The sequence below is a fragment of the Girardinichthys multiradiatus genome, chromosome 11 (assembly GCF_021462225.1).
Source record: "Girardinichthys multiradiatus isolate DD_20200921_A chromosome 11, DD_fGirMul_XY1, whole genome shotgun sequence".
Lineage (NCBI taxonomy): Eukaryota > Metazoa > Chordata > Actinopteri > Cyprinodontiformes > Goodeidae > Girardinichthys > Girardinichthys multiradiatus.
This window is the reverse complement of record NC_061804.1, coordinates 26,196,933-26,212,676: the sequence shown is the minus strand read 5'-3', so window position 1 is coordinate 26,212,676 and position 15,744 is coordinate 26,196,933. Positions and strand designations below refer to the sequence as shown.

General features: G+C 40.1%; 1 protein-coding gene across 2 annotated transcripts in view; it reads right to left on the bottom strand.

Moving 5' to 3' along the window:
• The window catches only part of atp2a3 (ATPase sarcoplasmic/endoplasmic reticulum Ca2+ transporting 3), a 69,963-nt gene that overhangs the window by 16,201 nt on the left and 38,018 nt on the right, over window positions 1-15,744 (bottom strand). For both annotated transcript variants that reach the window (XM_047378956.1, XM_047378955.1), the window contains exons 6-10: window positions 11,838-11,918; window positions 11,220-11,305; window positions 10,586-11,050; window positions 1,664-1,752; window positions 979-1,081 (exon numbers count right to left, since the gene is read on the bottom strand). In XM_047378956.1, the coding sequence (XP_047234912.1) occupies window positions 979-1,081; window positions 1,664-1,752; window positions 10,586-11,050; window positions 11,220-11,305; window positions 11,838-11,918 (824 nt within the window). The remainder of the gene's footprint in view (window positions 1-978; window positions 1,082-1,663; window positions 1,753-10,585; window positions 11,051-11,219; window positions 11,306-11,837; window positions 11,919-15,744) is intronic.

The window sequence follows — 15,744 nt, the reverse complement described above, 5'->3', positions numbered from 1 at the left end:
ATGATCTCCCACTCACTGTAAGGAACAGGTCAACACCTTAAATGATTTTAAATACTTTTCCTTTAAATACTCATCTTTTTAAACTTGTTTTTAATTCCAGTTGACGGTCAGGTTTCATTACTATTTTTTTTTCTTATCTTTTATTGTTTTAACTGCTCTTATTTTATTAGTTTTACTGTAAATGTTATTTATTTATGTTATGTAAATGGTTATTTTATATTTTCTATTTATCTTATTTTATGGACCTGTACAGCAATTTGGGTGTGAAAAGTTCTCTATAAATAAGTAAAGCTTAATAGAAGCCTCATTTGGATAGTGCACAACTAATAGCTGTTGAGTCAACCGTTTCTCCCATCTGAGCTGTGGATATCTGCAGCTCCTCCAGAGTTACCATGACCCTCTTGGCCACTTTTCTGATTAATGCTCTTCTTGCCCATTGTGTCAGCTTAGGTAGACAGCCACGTCTTGATGGGTTTACAGTTCTTCCAAGACTGGACAGTCGCCAAATGAAATTTTGGTATATTGTTTTAGTGCCTAACCCTGCCTTAAACTTCTCTGCAACTTTCTTCCTAACCAGTCTGCTGTGTTCCTCAGTACTCGTGATGCTGTTTGTTCAGTAATGTTCTCCAATAATCTTCTAAGGCCAGAAACAGAACAACTGCATTTAAAATGTGATTAAATTACACACAGTCTATTTAATAATGAGGCAACTTCTGAATGCAACTGGTTGCCATGGGTTTTACTAAGGGGATTTAGAATAAAGGGAGCTAGACACAAATGTAACCACACTTACATTTATATTTGTACCACTGTTTGAAAACCATGTGTATTTCTTCTTCCACTTCACTATTTGCACTACTCTGTGTTGATCTGTCCTATAAATAAAATTGAACTTTGCAGTTGTAGTACTTTTGCAGGGTTCTTTTTTTTTGCATTGCAACTCAAAATAATTAGTAAGTGCATGTGTTAGCAAATGACCTCATTGTAGTCCAGTGAGGAGTCATTGCACATGGAGCAGACAGTGGCCAACTCCAGCAGACCATCATAGTCGCCACACTGGATGGGTCTGTTTCCTTTAAGACTGGGAGAAAAGAAAAACTGTTACATACATGTCAGTCATGGTGGAAACACTTCACAGATACTTCAGACACTTCTGAGTAGGTCTGGCCTTTAGCTGGTTAGCACTGCAGTACTGACTGGAGGAAACAGTGGCCGTACAGTAGTAAACAGAGCAGGTGCTGACTGCATGACAACCGTGGATCCCTTCGCTGTAGACACTGCTGCCGTTGCTAGCAGAGCTCCCACACAGAAACCCACTCTGAGCTGTTATGAAACAGTCAGGTTCACATGGAGTTGCGCACTCACTAAACAGTCAAATAAACAATATGCACGCACACAATAAGCTGCTGACACCCTTCTCTTGTCTAATGGATAGCCACCTACCTGTACACCTCCACAAAAACATGTTCACTGAGATTAAAAACAATAATCTGACAAAGCTGATAGTTTATAAACAGTAAGTAGAGTACAGCTGAGCCTCCAGTCTTTTCTCGTAGTGCAGTAGAATTTTATAGTTAAAATGCATCCAGATACATGCAAATACACCGAGAGGATTCAGGCCATTTCTGAAGAAAATAAAAAAATATACACTTTTGAAACTCACATTTGTCCCTCAGGGGCATATGTAGAACCAGTGATGGAGAACTCATGCAGGGTGCAGCTTGAATCCTCCACTTTGTCTGCAACAAACATCTGTAAGAGAAGAAAAGGGAAACAGATGAGTTAGTTGATTAAAGCCGAGCTTGATCCTTGTGCTGTGTGTGAAATAAGTGGATCTGTCAGAGTGTGTGAAAAAGGTTTCTTATTTCATTGGTTAGTTTCAAGCAGAACCTCTCATTATGCCACCTATGTGACTTTTAGCAACCAACTGGGTTATTCCAAGAATCCGGAATGATTCTAAGGAAATTGATCTTTAAGTGATCGCCACCCAAACACAACATACAACAAAGGGCGTTCAGGCTAAAGTTCAAATTTGTTGGCACAGGCAGAAAACTGGCAGGAAAGAAGTAATGGACTGGAGTTTAAACAAATATTTAACTTGTCCACCTGCATATATTTGTATAGTCGGATATTATCAATATCATCATAGAAGGATTTAAGAAGTCCATCCAAAGAAAAGTGAAATTTTGACATACGTTTTCACACATGACATAAAAATGCAAAAAATCGACTTCCTTTAGTTGTTGCAATACAGTCGCTGCATCTTGTGCTAGAGCTTATGGAAGAGGTGCACCACATTTTAATCTTAAAAACAGATTTTGTGATGTTTATATAAACTACAAAATGGGCAATTAATCTGCTAAAAAATTAAACACCAGCTGTAAAGAGGAGAAGCATTTCAGGTGTGGAAAGAACAACCACATTAATTCAAAGCCAGGAAGATTCTTAGTAAATTCCAGTTTCTGTAGCAGGAACTGTATCTTCCTGACCTTTTTAGACATCAGAAACAAATACAAGCATCATGGGAGTTGCAGTGCTCAGAGTAATTCATCAAAGACACGCTGTCAACATGCTGCAGTCAACTGGTGAGATTAGAAAGAAAAGGACGGACGGATGGCCTGCAAAAATATCGCCATTGATGTTTGCAATAATATCACAGAAGATTGTTAGGAATGCCGTAATTGTTAAATATTAAATTCTAGCTGTGATGAATCCATGTTCCCCATGTCAATAATAGATTCAATCAGCTGGATGGAATCTTACTGCAGTAGATGTCCACACCTGACACAGAAAAAGTGTCTAAGATGCTAAAAGGTCACATAAGGAGTTGGAACTATGTGCTTCATAGTTATATCAGAGTTTCACACAGAATTGACTTTAATTCAGCATTACATTAGAGGGAAAACAAAATGTGTGCAGAGGGTGCAGATCTATACAAAGTGAAAATCTGGCAGTTTAGGGATTTTGCCAACGTGTGGACAATTTATTATGAAAAAACGTGGTTTCCAAGGTGACGTCTTGGATATTCAGAATGTGATATTACCCAAATAGATTGCTGCAATCTAAAAGAGTGTCTTAAGCATGTGGTATGTGGCAGTAACAACAACTGTGAGTCCTCAGGCTGTATGCTACAGTCTGCAAAAAATGTTTTTGCATCATTTTACTGCATCTTGCTGCTGGGAGCAAAACTACAGGTCATGACATGACTGTTCTGTAACAATAGGAGGGTAGCTATTCACAACAAGCAAATGAAACTGTTGAAAAATATAAAATAGGAATGATTTTTTTATCCATTTAGGTTTCCCTCGATATCCTGGCCACTGGGGTCTCCAAGGAAACAAGGCACAGTGTGATCCTTGTGATGCAGTAGTAGTGCCAGATGTTTTTTTCCCCCCTACTCACTTCCTCAGAGGTTATATGGGGATGCACCGTGAGTAACCCTTTTTACAGTATGTGGATCCGTGTTTCTCATGCAGGAGAGAGAAAAAAAAAAGGGGAAGTACAGCGTCAAGATTCAGAGGGGAATCCCTGGAAATCCTGCACATATGGGGATACCCATGAGGCAAAGAGACGCCTGGTCCTGGTGGGAATAGGAGTATGGACACAGGGTAATAAAAATGCATAAAAACAGAGGAGGTATATATTAAACAACTAGGGAAGAGGTAAATCATCATGAAGAACACCATCTTCAGGAAACAGCATACTGAAAAAAAATAACAAGAAAGAGGAAGCTTAATTTGACTTTGCAAGAAGGCGTGCCCACTTCTCTGCAAGCAGAGAGCTGCGGGCTGGGGAGTATAGGTGGAAGCAGAAAGTCAATATTTACTAGTGTCAGCCCATCTTAATCTTTTTCTGGAACTGGAATGCTTTCGGGGTTGTGGTAAGAGTTCTCCCCCGTGCTCCTCCTGCTGCAGGGAACTCCCTGCTGCAACACATTCATCCCACAGACGCTCTACGTCAAATAATAAACTGAAAAGTGGGGCGTGCAATATTATTCGGCCCCTTTACTTTCAGTGCAGCAAACTCACTCCAGAAGTTAAGTGAGGATCTCTGAATGATCCAATGTTGTCCCAAATGACTGATGACGATAAATAGAATCCACCTGTGTGTCATCAAGTCTCCGTATAAATGCACCTGCTCTGTGATAGTCTCAGGGTTCTGTTCAAAGCGCAGAGAGCATCATGAAGACCAAGGAACACACCAGGCAGGTCCGAGATACTGTTGTAGAGAAGTTTAAAGCCGGATTTGGATACAAAAAGATTTCGCAAGCTTTAAACATCCCAAGGAGAACTGTGCAAGCAATCATATTGAAATGGAAGGAGTATCAGACCACTGCAAATCTACCAAGACCAGGCCGTCCCTCTAAACTTTCATCTCGAACAAGGAGAAGACTGATCAGAGATGCAGCCAAGAGGCCCATGATCACTCTGGATGAACTGCAGAGATCTACAGCTGAGGTGGGAGAGTCTGTCCATAGGACAACAATCAGTCGTACACTGCACAAATCTGGCCTTTATGGAAGAGTGGCAAGAAGAAAGCCATTTCTCAAAGATATCCATAAAAAGTCTCGCTTAAAGTTCGCCACAAGCCACCTGGAAGACACACCAAACATGTGGAAGAAGGTGCTCTGGTCAGATGAAACCAAAATCAAACTGTTTGGCCACAATGCAAATCGATATGTTTGGCGTAAAAGCAACACAGCTCATCACCCTGAACACACCATTCCCACTGTCAAACATGGTAGTGGCAGCATCATGGTTTGGGCCTTCTTTTTGTCAGCAGGGACAGGGAAGATGGTCACAATTGATGGGAAGATGGATGGGGCCAAATACAGGACCATTCTGGAAGAAAACCTGTTGGAGTCTGCAAGAGACCTGAGACTGGGACGGAGATTTATCTTCCAACAAGACAATGATCCAAAACATACAGCCAAATCTACAGTGGAATGGTTCACAAATAAACGTATCCAGGTGTTGGAATGGCCTAGTTAAAGTCCAGACCTGAATCCAATCGAGAATCTGTGGAAAGAGCTAAAGACTGCTGTTCATGAACGCTCTCCATCCAACCTCACTGAGCTCGAGCTGTTTTGCAAGGAAGAATGGGCAAGAATTTCAGTCTCTCAATGTGCAAAACTGAGAGACAAACCCCAAGCAACTTGCAGCTGTAATTGCAGCAAAGGGTGGCGCTACAAAGTATTAACGCAAGGGGGCTGAATAATATTGCATGCCCCACTTTTCAGTTCTTTATTTGTTAAAAAGGTTTGACACATCCAATAAATTTCATTCCACTTCACGATTGTGTCCCACTTGTTGTTGATTCTTCACAAAAAATTTGAATTTGATATCATTATGCTTGAAGCCTGAAATGTGGCAAGAGGTTGACCAGTTCAAATGGGCCGAATACTTTCGCAAGGCATTTTTCTTGCAAAGTGCTTTTAGATTACTTGTAAATAGAGATTCAGCAAGAAATCTGCTGGTAACTGATATTGACCAGTTGCTGGATCGAATCTGCATGGTGAGCAGCTGGTCTAAAACTCAAAAATTATTCTGTCTTTCAATGAGCAAGCACACTATAATTAAGATCTTCTGGACAATTACAGGTCCTTCTCAAAATATTAGCATATTGTGATAAAGTTCATTATTTTCCATAATGTCATGATGAAAATTTAACATTCATATATTTTAGATTCATTGCACACTAACTGAAATATTTCAGGTCTTTTATTGTCTTAATACGGATGATTTTGGCATACAGCTCATGAAAACCCAAAATTCCTATCTCACAAAATTAGCATATTTCATCCGACCAATAAAAGAAAAGTGTTTTTAATACAAAAAACGTCAACCTTCAAATAATCATGTACAGTTATGCACTCAATACTTGGTCGGGAATCCTTTTGCAGAAATGACTGCTTCAATGCGGCGCGGCATGGAGGCAATCAGCCTGTGGCACTGCAGAGGTCTTATGGAGGACCAGGATGCTTCGATAGCGGCCTTTAGCTCATCCAGAGTGTTGGGTCTTGAGTCTCTCAAAGTTCTCTTCACAATATCCCACAGATTCTCTATGGGGTTCAGGTCAGGAGAGTTGGCAGGCCAATTGAGCACAGTGATACCATGGTCAGTAAACCATTTACCAGTGGTTTTGGCACTGTGAGCAGGTGCCAGGTCGTGCTGAAAAATGAAATCTTCATCTCCATAAAGCTTTTCAGCAGATGGAAGCATGAAATGCTCCAAAATCTCCTGATAGCTAGCTGCATTGACCCTGCCCTTGATAAAACACAGTGGACCAACACCAGCAGCTGACACGGCACCCCAGACCATCACTGACTGTGGGTACTTGACACTGGACTTCTGGCATTTTGGCATTTCCTTCTCCCCAGTCTTCCTCCAGATTCTGGCACCTTGATTTCCGAATGACATGCAGAATTTGCTTTCATCCGAAAAAAGTACTTTGGACCACTGAGCAACAGTCCAGTACTGCTTCTCTGTAGCCCAGGTCAGGCACTTCTGCCGCTGTTTCTGGTTCAAACGTGGCTTGACCTGGGGAATGCGGCACCTGTAGCCCATTTCCTGCACACGCCTGTGCACGGTGGCTCTGGATGTTTCTACTCCAGACTCAGTCCACTGCTTCCGCAGGTCCCCCAAGGTCTGGAATCGGCCCTTCTCCACAATCTTCCTCAGGGTCCGGTCACCTCTTCTCGTTGTGCAGCGTTTTCTGCCACACTTTTTCCTTCCCACAGACTTCCCACTGAGGTACCTTGATACAGCACTCTGGGAACAGCCTATTCGTTCAGAAATTTCTTTCTGTGTCTTACCCTCTTGCTTGAGGGTGTCAATAGTGGCCTTCTGGACAGCAGTCAGGTCGGCAGTCTTACCCATGATTGGGGTTTTGAGTGATGAACCAGGCTGGGAGTTTTAAAGGCCTCAGGAATCTTTTGCAGGTGTTTAGAGTTAACTTGTTGATTCAGATGATTAGGTTCATAGCTCGTTTAGAGACCCTTTTAATGATATGCTAATTTTGTGAGATAGGAATTTTGGGTTTTCATGAGCTGTATGCCAAAATCATCTGTATTAAGACAATAAAAGACCTGAAATATTTCAGTTAGTGTGCAATTAATCTAAAATATATGAATGTTAAATTTTCATCATGACATTATGGAAAATAATGAACTTTATCACAATATGCTAATATTTTGAGAAGGACCTGTATACTCTTCAGTGTGGACCCAGTTACTAAGTGAAGGAGATTCAAAGTTAAGCCATTTTCTGCTTCAGGAAGGTGTTTACAAATAAAGCAGAAATGTAAAAAGGAAACCATTTTCTGTATTTCATATTTCAGTTCATTCAGGGTGCAAAAAAGTGAGTGAGAGGAAGACTTTCAGAAGATAACAGGAAGGTGGAAAGAATTACAGCTAAGCTGCTCTTGCTTTTTGAAGTTGTCTCTGACTGAGAAAGGCTCATAGTCAACTATTTTCTGTTTCAATGGGGTACTTAAAGATGAAGTCAGAGGAAGGACAAAGATGTAAGAAGCTATTTAAAAAGGAAGCTGTCTGTGGGTCATTCTAGCTTCAAGAGAACGAGAAGAAGCAAGGTTTACAGCAGATAACAGGAAGGCTGATTAGAGTACAGCAAAGCTGCTCCATTTTATGCTTTTGACCTTTAACCCTCTGCTATGTAGTACGTTAGCTCTGAGAGAAAGGTTGGGGGCCTTTTGCAAATCTCAGTGTTAAGATAAGAATCTACAATAGAATAGAAATATCCTTTATAGTCCAACAGTGGGAAAATTCAGGTGTGTCAGCAGCAACATAAAAGGAAAACGGAAGCATTGGAATGTGGCAGCCAATGTAAAAAATGTTTTGAAAAAATTGAGAAGACTAGACTTTACAGTAAAGAAAGGTACAATATAAGAAAAAGAAATACTGCACAGTTGTTAAAGATAGCATGATTTGAACATTTACAAAAAGCACATACTTTATATCATTGTGTAAGAGAAAACAACAAATTTACAAAAACTGGAAAACTGCATATAAAAGCAGGAACACTTACTGAGCTTTTTGGGAGCAGTAGTGGTTTTAAAATCTATCAGCTGCTGGGAGGAAGTACCTGCAATAACGTTCCGTTTTGAATCCAGGATGCAGCAGTCTTTCACTTTATCAACATTCCCTTGAATGCAAAAACACATCCACTGAGCCTAGATGTGTTAGCTGCACAGATCGATAATATAAAACAAAGGCCAGCTTAAAATGTCAACTCTGTAAATTGTAAAAAAAAAAAAAAAAAAAAAAAAAAAAAAAAAGTAAAAGCTTTGCCAAAGTCATTAACCAGTTTGGTTCTGTGATTGTTTATAAACAGGGTAGAAGGGGCATGGGTTGCTCCACTTCTCTTTTAACCAGGAGGATACTAAATATGGCACTGTTTTATATTACTCTTTTTTTAACCAACTGTTGTGTTTTTAGGGGTGAGTGTTTTTTATTCATTTGCTTCTTTTTTGTAAGGAATACTTTTATTTGTTTATTTATCTGTGTGAAGTTACAGATGAGTGCACTGTGTGCCGGCGCAGTAAAACACTGGAAAGCAAATTTCTCCCCCAAAAGAGACAAATAAAGACAATTCAACTTTTGACTTAGAAGGAAATAATAAACGACAAAAATAAACAATTCACATAAAGTGAAGTGTTTGCAGTGCAAAGATTGAGCTGCGTTTTTGTTCTCCTTTTTTAAATGTGAAACAAAAATACAGTAAATATTGTCGCCATTAGACAGAAACCTCATATCTCTAAAAACGTAACTTTTCAGGAAATGAAATAAAACATATTGCTTCTAAATGTAAATTCCTACTGTTTGGTCAAAGTAACATGGTCTTTCGGATACTTTTCACTGGATATTCATCAAAAAAAACCAAAGGCAGATGTAAAATGGGGGTCTTTAGAGTTGTTTTTTAAAATATACATACAAGGTTTTTGTCTTAGACAATATTCAAAAAATTGAATAAAGATATTAAAGAAAAAATTTAAGCTGTTGTGCCTTTGTTAGCTCTGTCAAATCAATTACTGTACTTAAGACAGGCAACAAATAGTCACTCCTTTAAATGTGTTCTTGTATTGTATAAGGATTTCTTTAGTCCTGTCAAAGCTAAATTCATGATAAAACTATAATACAACTGACCAAATAAATACTAATACTCCATTTAACAATAAAAGTAGCAAACGTCGTCCTGAAATCAACATATTTAAATTTTAATGCTGCTCACCGCACACTGGCCACCAGTTCCTAAGTGACTGAGGTGAGAGAGCTACAGGATGGAAGCACAAGGTGTTAACTGAGACTGGGATGTGTGCAGAGCGCTTAACAGCAGCCAAGACAAACAGCGGAGCTGACATTTACCCCGTGCTTAGAGCAATGTCATTCTGCGAGTACCACACACACACACACACACACACACACACAGACAAAGGGAAAGGGTGAGGCTATGTTCAAGTTACGATTATTTGTTGATAAGATCTCTTAGTGTTTATAATCTAATATGGCTATATGTGCACCATTTATTAAGCCTAGAGAACACTCCAGGCCTGTAGACCGGTATGCTGTTTGTTCAGGCAACGTGACATTTCGGAGACTTTTACTGGGCCTGTGTGGAAGCTGATTTGGTGATATAGAGTATTGTAGTAGTCTGGGTGCTGCTTGAGCTCGCCAGTGTGTACAGCTCTACCAGCAGCTTTTACAAATCTGGCAAGTGGAGATAAACATTACAACAACAAAAAGGATTTTCCAGCTTTCATGGAAAAAGATGACGAAATTTTAAGAAAGAGGGAAAAAAAAAACCTCAACGACAGGAGGAAATAAAAACCTAAGATTAAAACTGACCACCTAACCCTGAAGAAATGTAGCTTCCAACATTTTAATTCATACTTCCCTGGGAGATTTCTGAAAGTGTTACTAAGATAAACTGTTTTCATGTAAGTTTTTTGCTCAATTAGAGCACAAAACTGTGTCAACATTTCCCTCATCGGAGCACTACTGCTGATTGAATATTGGTATGGATGTTCAAGAACAACCCAGGAGCCACCAAGCCAAGGTCCCAGCATACACTGCAAGAGAGAGTGCTGACTAAGAACGAAGTACCTGCTCCAAAACAAACACAGTTAAGCTAAACTGAAATGTGCAGCTTTCCATATGGATAAGCCAAAAGGCTGCCCGCGGAAAGGTTGTAGGCTTATATTAATGTATGTTTGGAGGGGCACGCTGAGGCTTTTGAATGTCAGTTGTACTGGTAGAACAATGAGGAAGGAGATCTACCTCCAAATTCTGGAAAATGATTCCAAACACAAGCAGACTAACATTAAACTTGCAGTTTGGGCCTGACTTGAACCCTGTGGTCTATGCTTAAAAATCAGATCTTTGCTGAGCTCTACCATTTCTGATAAGAAGATTGAAGAAGACTGGCTAAAAATACATAATTTTTATCCTTTTTGGATTGGAGAAAATTCACAACAGATTCAAACTTGTAGCAGTTGAATAATATATCGTATTAACATAAGTTACATTCCAATGATGAGTTTGTGTAACCTTTTTCTATACACTACTTACTCTGCAGACAGACATCTGGTTGGTGGTGAGGGTCCCCGTCTTGTCAGAGCAGATTACAGACGTACAGCCCAGGGTTTCCACTGACGGCAGGCTGCGAACAATTGCGTTCTTCTTGGCCATGCGGCGTGTGCCAAGGGCTAGGCAAGTGGTGATGACCGCAGGCAGGCCCTCAGGGATGGCAGCCACAGCCAGGGCAACAGCAATTTTAAAGTAATAAATTGCCCCCCTGACCCAGGAGCCGCCGTGGACAGGGTCTCCAAAGTGGCCAATGTTGATGACCCACACGGCCACACAGATCAGGGAGATGACCTTCGAGAGCTGCTGGCTGAACTCGTCCAGCTTCTGCTGCAGCGGCGTCTTCTCCTGCTCTGTGGATGCCATCTGATTACGGATTTTACCGATCTCCGTGCTGACGCCTGTAGCAACGACAACGCCAATGGCGCGGCCAGCAGCAATGTTGGTGCCCTAAGAACAGCAATAGAACAAGCTAAAGTGAAACAGTAATTCACTTTCATTACTGTAGCTGATTATAAATGTTTCAGAATGCTTCAGAAACTTTTTATAGTTTTCTCTGCACTAACAGTTTCCTTATAAGAAAGAGGATGCTGCAGGGAGCTGCAGAGGGCTTACTCACGGAAAACAGCATGTTCTTTTTGTCCTGGTTCACAGCTCTGGGGTCAGGGACAGGGTCAGAGTGTTTGATGATGGAGACAGACTCCCCTTCAAACAACAACAAAGAGCTGTCCTGTTATGGATCTCCATACAGATCACATTAGGGCTGCACAATATATCGCCAGTTTATCATTATTGCAATATGCATAACTAATAATTTAAGTACAGTGCTTTCAGGCTCTCTATGTCTGTAATATAATTGGTGACACCAGTCGTTTAATACCAAATAGAAATGTTTTAGAAGGTAAACATTTAGTCATTAAGAAACTACAACTGCATTACCTAATTGCCAAAACAGCACTCTTCTTTTTTCAGCATATGGATAGATTACTCATTACCTGAGGTTTATTTTTGCTATAAAAAAGCAGAAAGACCATTTACTTATTTATTTATTTATTACAAGTCATGTGGTTATAGCAACAATCACCAATATTATCGCATGTTGCATGTTTTCCTAAGATCGTACAGCCCTGGAACGCATCATTCCTAGGCCGTTTCATCAGGTAAACAATGCTTCACATACAATACCGCCAAACATTAAACTGAACATTGTATGTGTTTGGTCAGAGAAGAGGAATACCTGTAAGGATGGACTGATCCACTCGTAGAGTAGTGGACTTTATCGAGGTCACTCTGATGTCAGCAGGCACCTTATCACCAACTAAAAGAAGACAAATTGAAAAGAAATCAATAAAAGAATATTTGTTGGCATTTTGTTTTCTTTTTCTAACTTTCCTGTCCTGTTGTTTTCTGAACTTGACCATAAGTTATATTTTCTGTCACTCTGAGACAGTGTCCTTTTTTTTCCATTGTGTAACAGAACCACCGTTTTTGCAGACAGGCGAGCAGAAACAGACGACTTTAAGCCTAGAAAGAAAAAATAACACGTGCAGCCTAAAATAAAAAATCCAGGCTCTGTCAAAGCATTTCTCAAACAGTGTGTTTGGAAAAAGCTTTTTGTGGGCACATGTGGAAAGTTTTGTGTCTAATGTTCTACATCTGAACATCTGAAAGATTATAAACACTGTGGACCTCTGTTTGGTGAAACAGAGGAATTCAAGTTTACTGGGAAAGAAAATGTACTGTGATGATAAATCCTGTGATAATACCTCTAAACCAATGTTGAAAATCCCATAAACTGACTGGGATTGGTTACTATGATGTAGTTCTATTTAAAAAGCAGCCAGTTTCATGAAAGTACTAAGAAATGCTGTATGCTTTAAAACATTTTATCGAATGGGATTATTGTCTACTGCTTTGGAGCACAGTTGCACTTTTCACTGCCATGGAGGAAGGACTTGTATAATAATAGATAAAGTTTCTTCCAGGGAAGCATTCAAATTTCTCACTCCCTAGACTTAATAAGATGATTAATTTACAGCCTACAACACTGTTACATTTAGTAATAACTTTTCCTGCCACACTGTCATCACAATAAATCTATGAGTCCATATGGTCCATCTGTTCTGGACGTGTGCTCTCTGCACCCCATCAGGGTGCAACTGCAATAATATTGTACAGTTTCTGTAACCGCTGAAAAAAATGGCTGAATGTGGACAAATCGCTGTTCTTTGAGGTATGAATCTGTGGGGGGGACCTGTGGGTATGACAGTTGTTTCAATCACAAATCTTCTAAGGGTCAACCCAAGACACAGGAAATCTTCACCCTCACTATGAAAGGTGTACAAATACCAATTCAGTTGAGTAAAGTCCAACTTCCTTGACTTGTTTAAACTTTGTGTTTTTACCCTCAAGTATTGCTATGGATCTCCAAAGACATTTGAATCTTTAAACTCTCTTTCCAGGAACATTAAGTATAGGGAAAGGCTCAGGGTTTTTGTTTAGCAAATTTTGTAAATGGTGTAAAACTCATCACTACCAGGAGACAAAGCACAGTGTTTTAGATTGCAGGTCTTCATATATATTTCGAACAAGCTCATCCAATGCTGTAAGAGGGCAAGCCAAAAGACCCTGAAGAATAACAAGGAACACGCCAAATAAGTGTACTTCGATCATTATACTATAATAAGGATCACAAAACAAATGAATGAAGCTTAAGCTTAAGCTGGTGCAACATACACTATTACTGTGCACAAAAAAACAACCTTACAGAAAAAAAAAACAATCTCCAAAGTGCTGGTGACAAATTTCCTGAAAAGAAAAACCAGATTTTGCCATTGCAGAAAAATGAATTCAGTCACTTCACAGAAAAAATCTTTCAAGGAGCTTCTGAAAAATTTCCTTCTCAACAACAGATGTCATGTAGCTCATGTTACAGAGGAAACGGTTAGAAATACATATTTTAGATAAAAAACACTGAGTGTCTACATAGATACATACAACACAGCAAAAAAGAGAGACTATGCACCTTTAATAAGGTAAAGACTGTTGAACCTTTAAGAGGAATGGTAGTGTTTCTGCAAGTGACTGGTCAGACCCTATTAAACATCCTTGTTCAGACAATATGTCCTCAGGACAAAAAAAGAAAAAAAAAGAAAAAAGTGAATGGATTTAGACCAAGCCTCTAGTCACAGGTAAACAACAGCTCGATACAACCTTGATGGAGTCATGTTGCCGTTGCAAAAGGATCAATGATTTCCCCTCCCTTTTGTTCTCTCTTCACTCCCTGCACCTCTCTGTGCCTCTGATGCAACACTTCTTCATACCTGTCAGACATAAACTGCGAAGTTGGACCTTCTGCCTACTAAACCTTCATATTAAACTGTCTACTTGTTGTCAGAAGCATTTTAAATTACTAAAGGTCCCAAACAAAAAAAGGATAATACTTCTGCGCTATAAGAGACTGAGAGTGTACATTTAACAGGAAATGTTTCCATAGCTGGGAGTATGCAAGTTTTTTGGCATCTGGACATTTTTTCCCAAAGCAGTACCCAACAATGATCTTATAACAGATGTTTTAGAAAAAAGTTTTATTTATATTTTTCTATCAACAAGATAGATTGGAGAAAAGGCTCACTTGTCACTCTCTGCAAGACGCCTCTTAAAAATCCAACCTGAAGCCCTCAGTCTAAACTTCTCAGTGTTAAGCCCAACATACAGTACAGACCAATAGTTTGGACACACCTTCTCATTCAAAGAGTTTTCTTTATTTTCATGACTATGAATATTGTAGCTTCACACTGAAGGCATCAAAACTATGAATTAACACATGTGGAATTATATACTGAACAAAAAAGTGTGAAACAACTGAAAATATGTCTTATATTCTAGGTTCTTCAAAGTAGCCACCTTTTGCTTTGATTACTGCTCTGCACACTCTTGGTATTCTGTTGATGAGCTTCAAGAGGTAGTCACCTGAAATGGTTTTCACTTCACAGGTGTGCCCTGTCAGGTTTAATAAGTGGGATTTCAAGCCTTATAAATGGGGTTGGGACCATCAGTTGTGTTGTGCAGGAGGTATATACAGTACACAGCTGATAGTCCTACTGAATAGACTGTTAGAATTTATATCATGGCAAGAAAAAAGCAGTTAAGTAAAGAAAAACGAGTGGCCATCATTACTTTAAGAAATGAAGGTCAGTCAGTCCGAACAATTGGGAAAACTTTGAAAGTGTCCCCAAGGGCAGTCGCAAAAACCATCAAGCGCTACAAAGAAACTGGCTCACATGAGGACCGCCCCAGGAAAGGAAGACCAAGAGTCAATTCTGCTGCGGACGATAAGTTCATCCGAGTCACCAGCCTCAGAAATCACAGGTTAACAGCAGCTCAGATTAGAGAACAGGTCAATGCCACACAGAGTTCTAGCAGCAGACACATCTCTAGAACAACTGTTAAGAGGAGACTGTGTGAATCAGGCCTTCATGGTAAAATAGCTGCTAGGAAACCACTGCTGAGGACAGGCAACAAGCAGAAGAGACTTGTTTGGGCTAAAGAACACAAGGAATGGACATTAGACCAGTGGAAATCTGTGCTTTGGTCTGATGAGTCCAAGTTTGAGATCTTTGGTTCCAACCACCGCGTCTTTGTGAAGAGGTGAACGGATGGACTCTTCATGCCTGGTTCCCACCGTGAAGCATGGAGGAGAAGGTGTGATGGTGTGGGGGTGCTTTGCTGGTGACACTGTTGGGGATTTATTCAAAATTGAAGGCATACTGAACCAGCATGGCTACCACAGCATCTTGCAGCGGCATGCTATTCCATCCAGTTTGCGTTTAGTTGGACCATCATTTATTTTTCAACAGGACAATGACCCCAAACACACCTCCAGGCTGTGTAAGCGCTATTTGACCAAGAAGGAGAGTGATGGGGTGCTGCGCCAGATGACCTGGCCTCCACAGTCACCGGACTTGAACCCAATCGAGATGGTTTGGGGGGAGCTGGACCGCAGAGTGAAGGCAAAAGGGCCAACAAGTGCTAAGCATCTCTGGGAACTCCTTCAAGACTGTTGGAAAACCATTTCAGGTGACTACCTCTTGAAGCTCATCAACAGAATGCCAAGAGTGTGCGTAGCAGTAATCAAAGCAAAA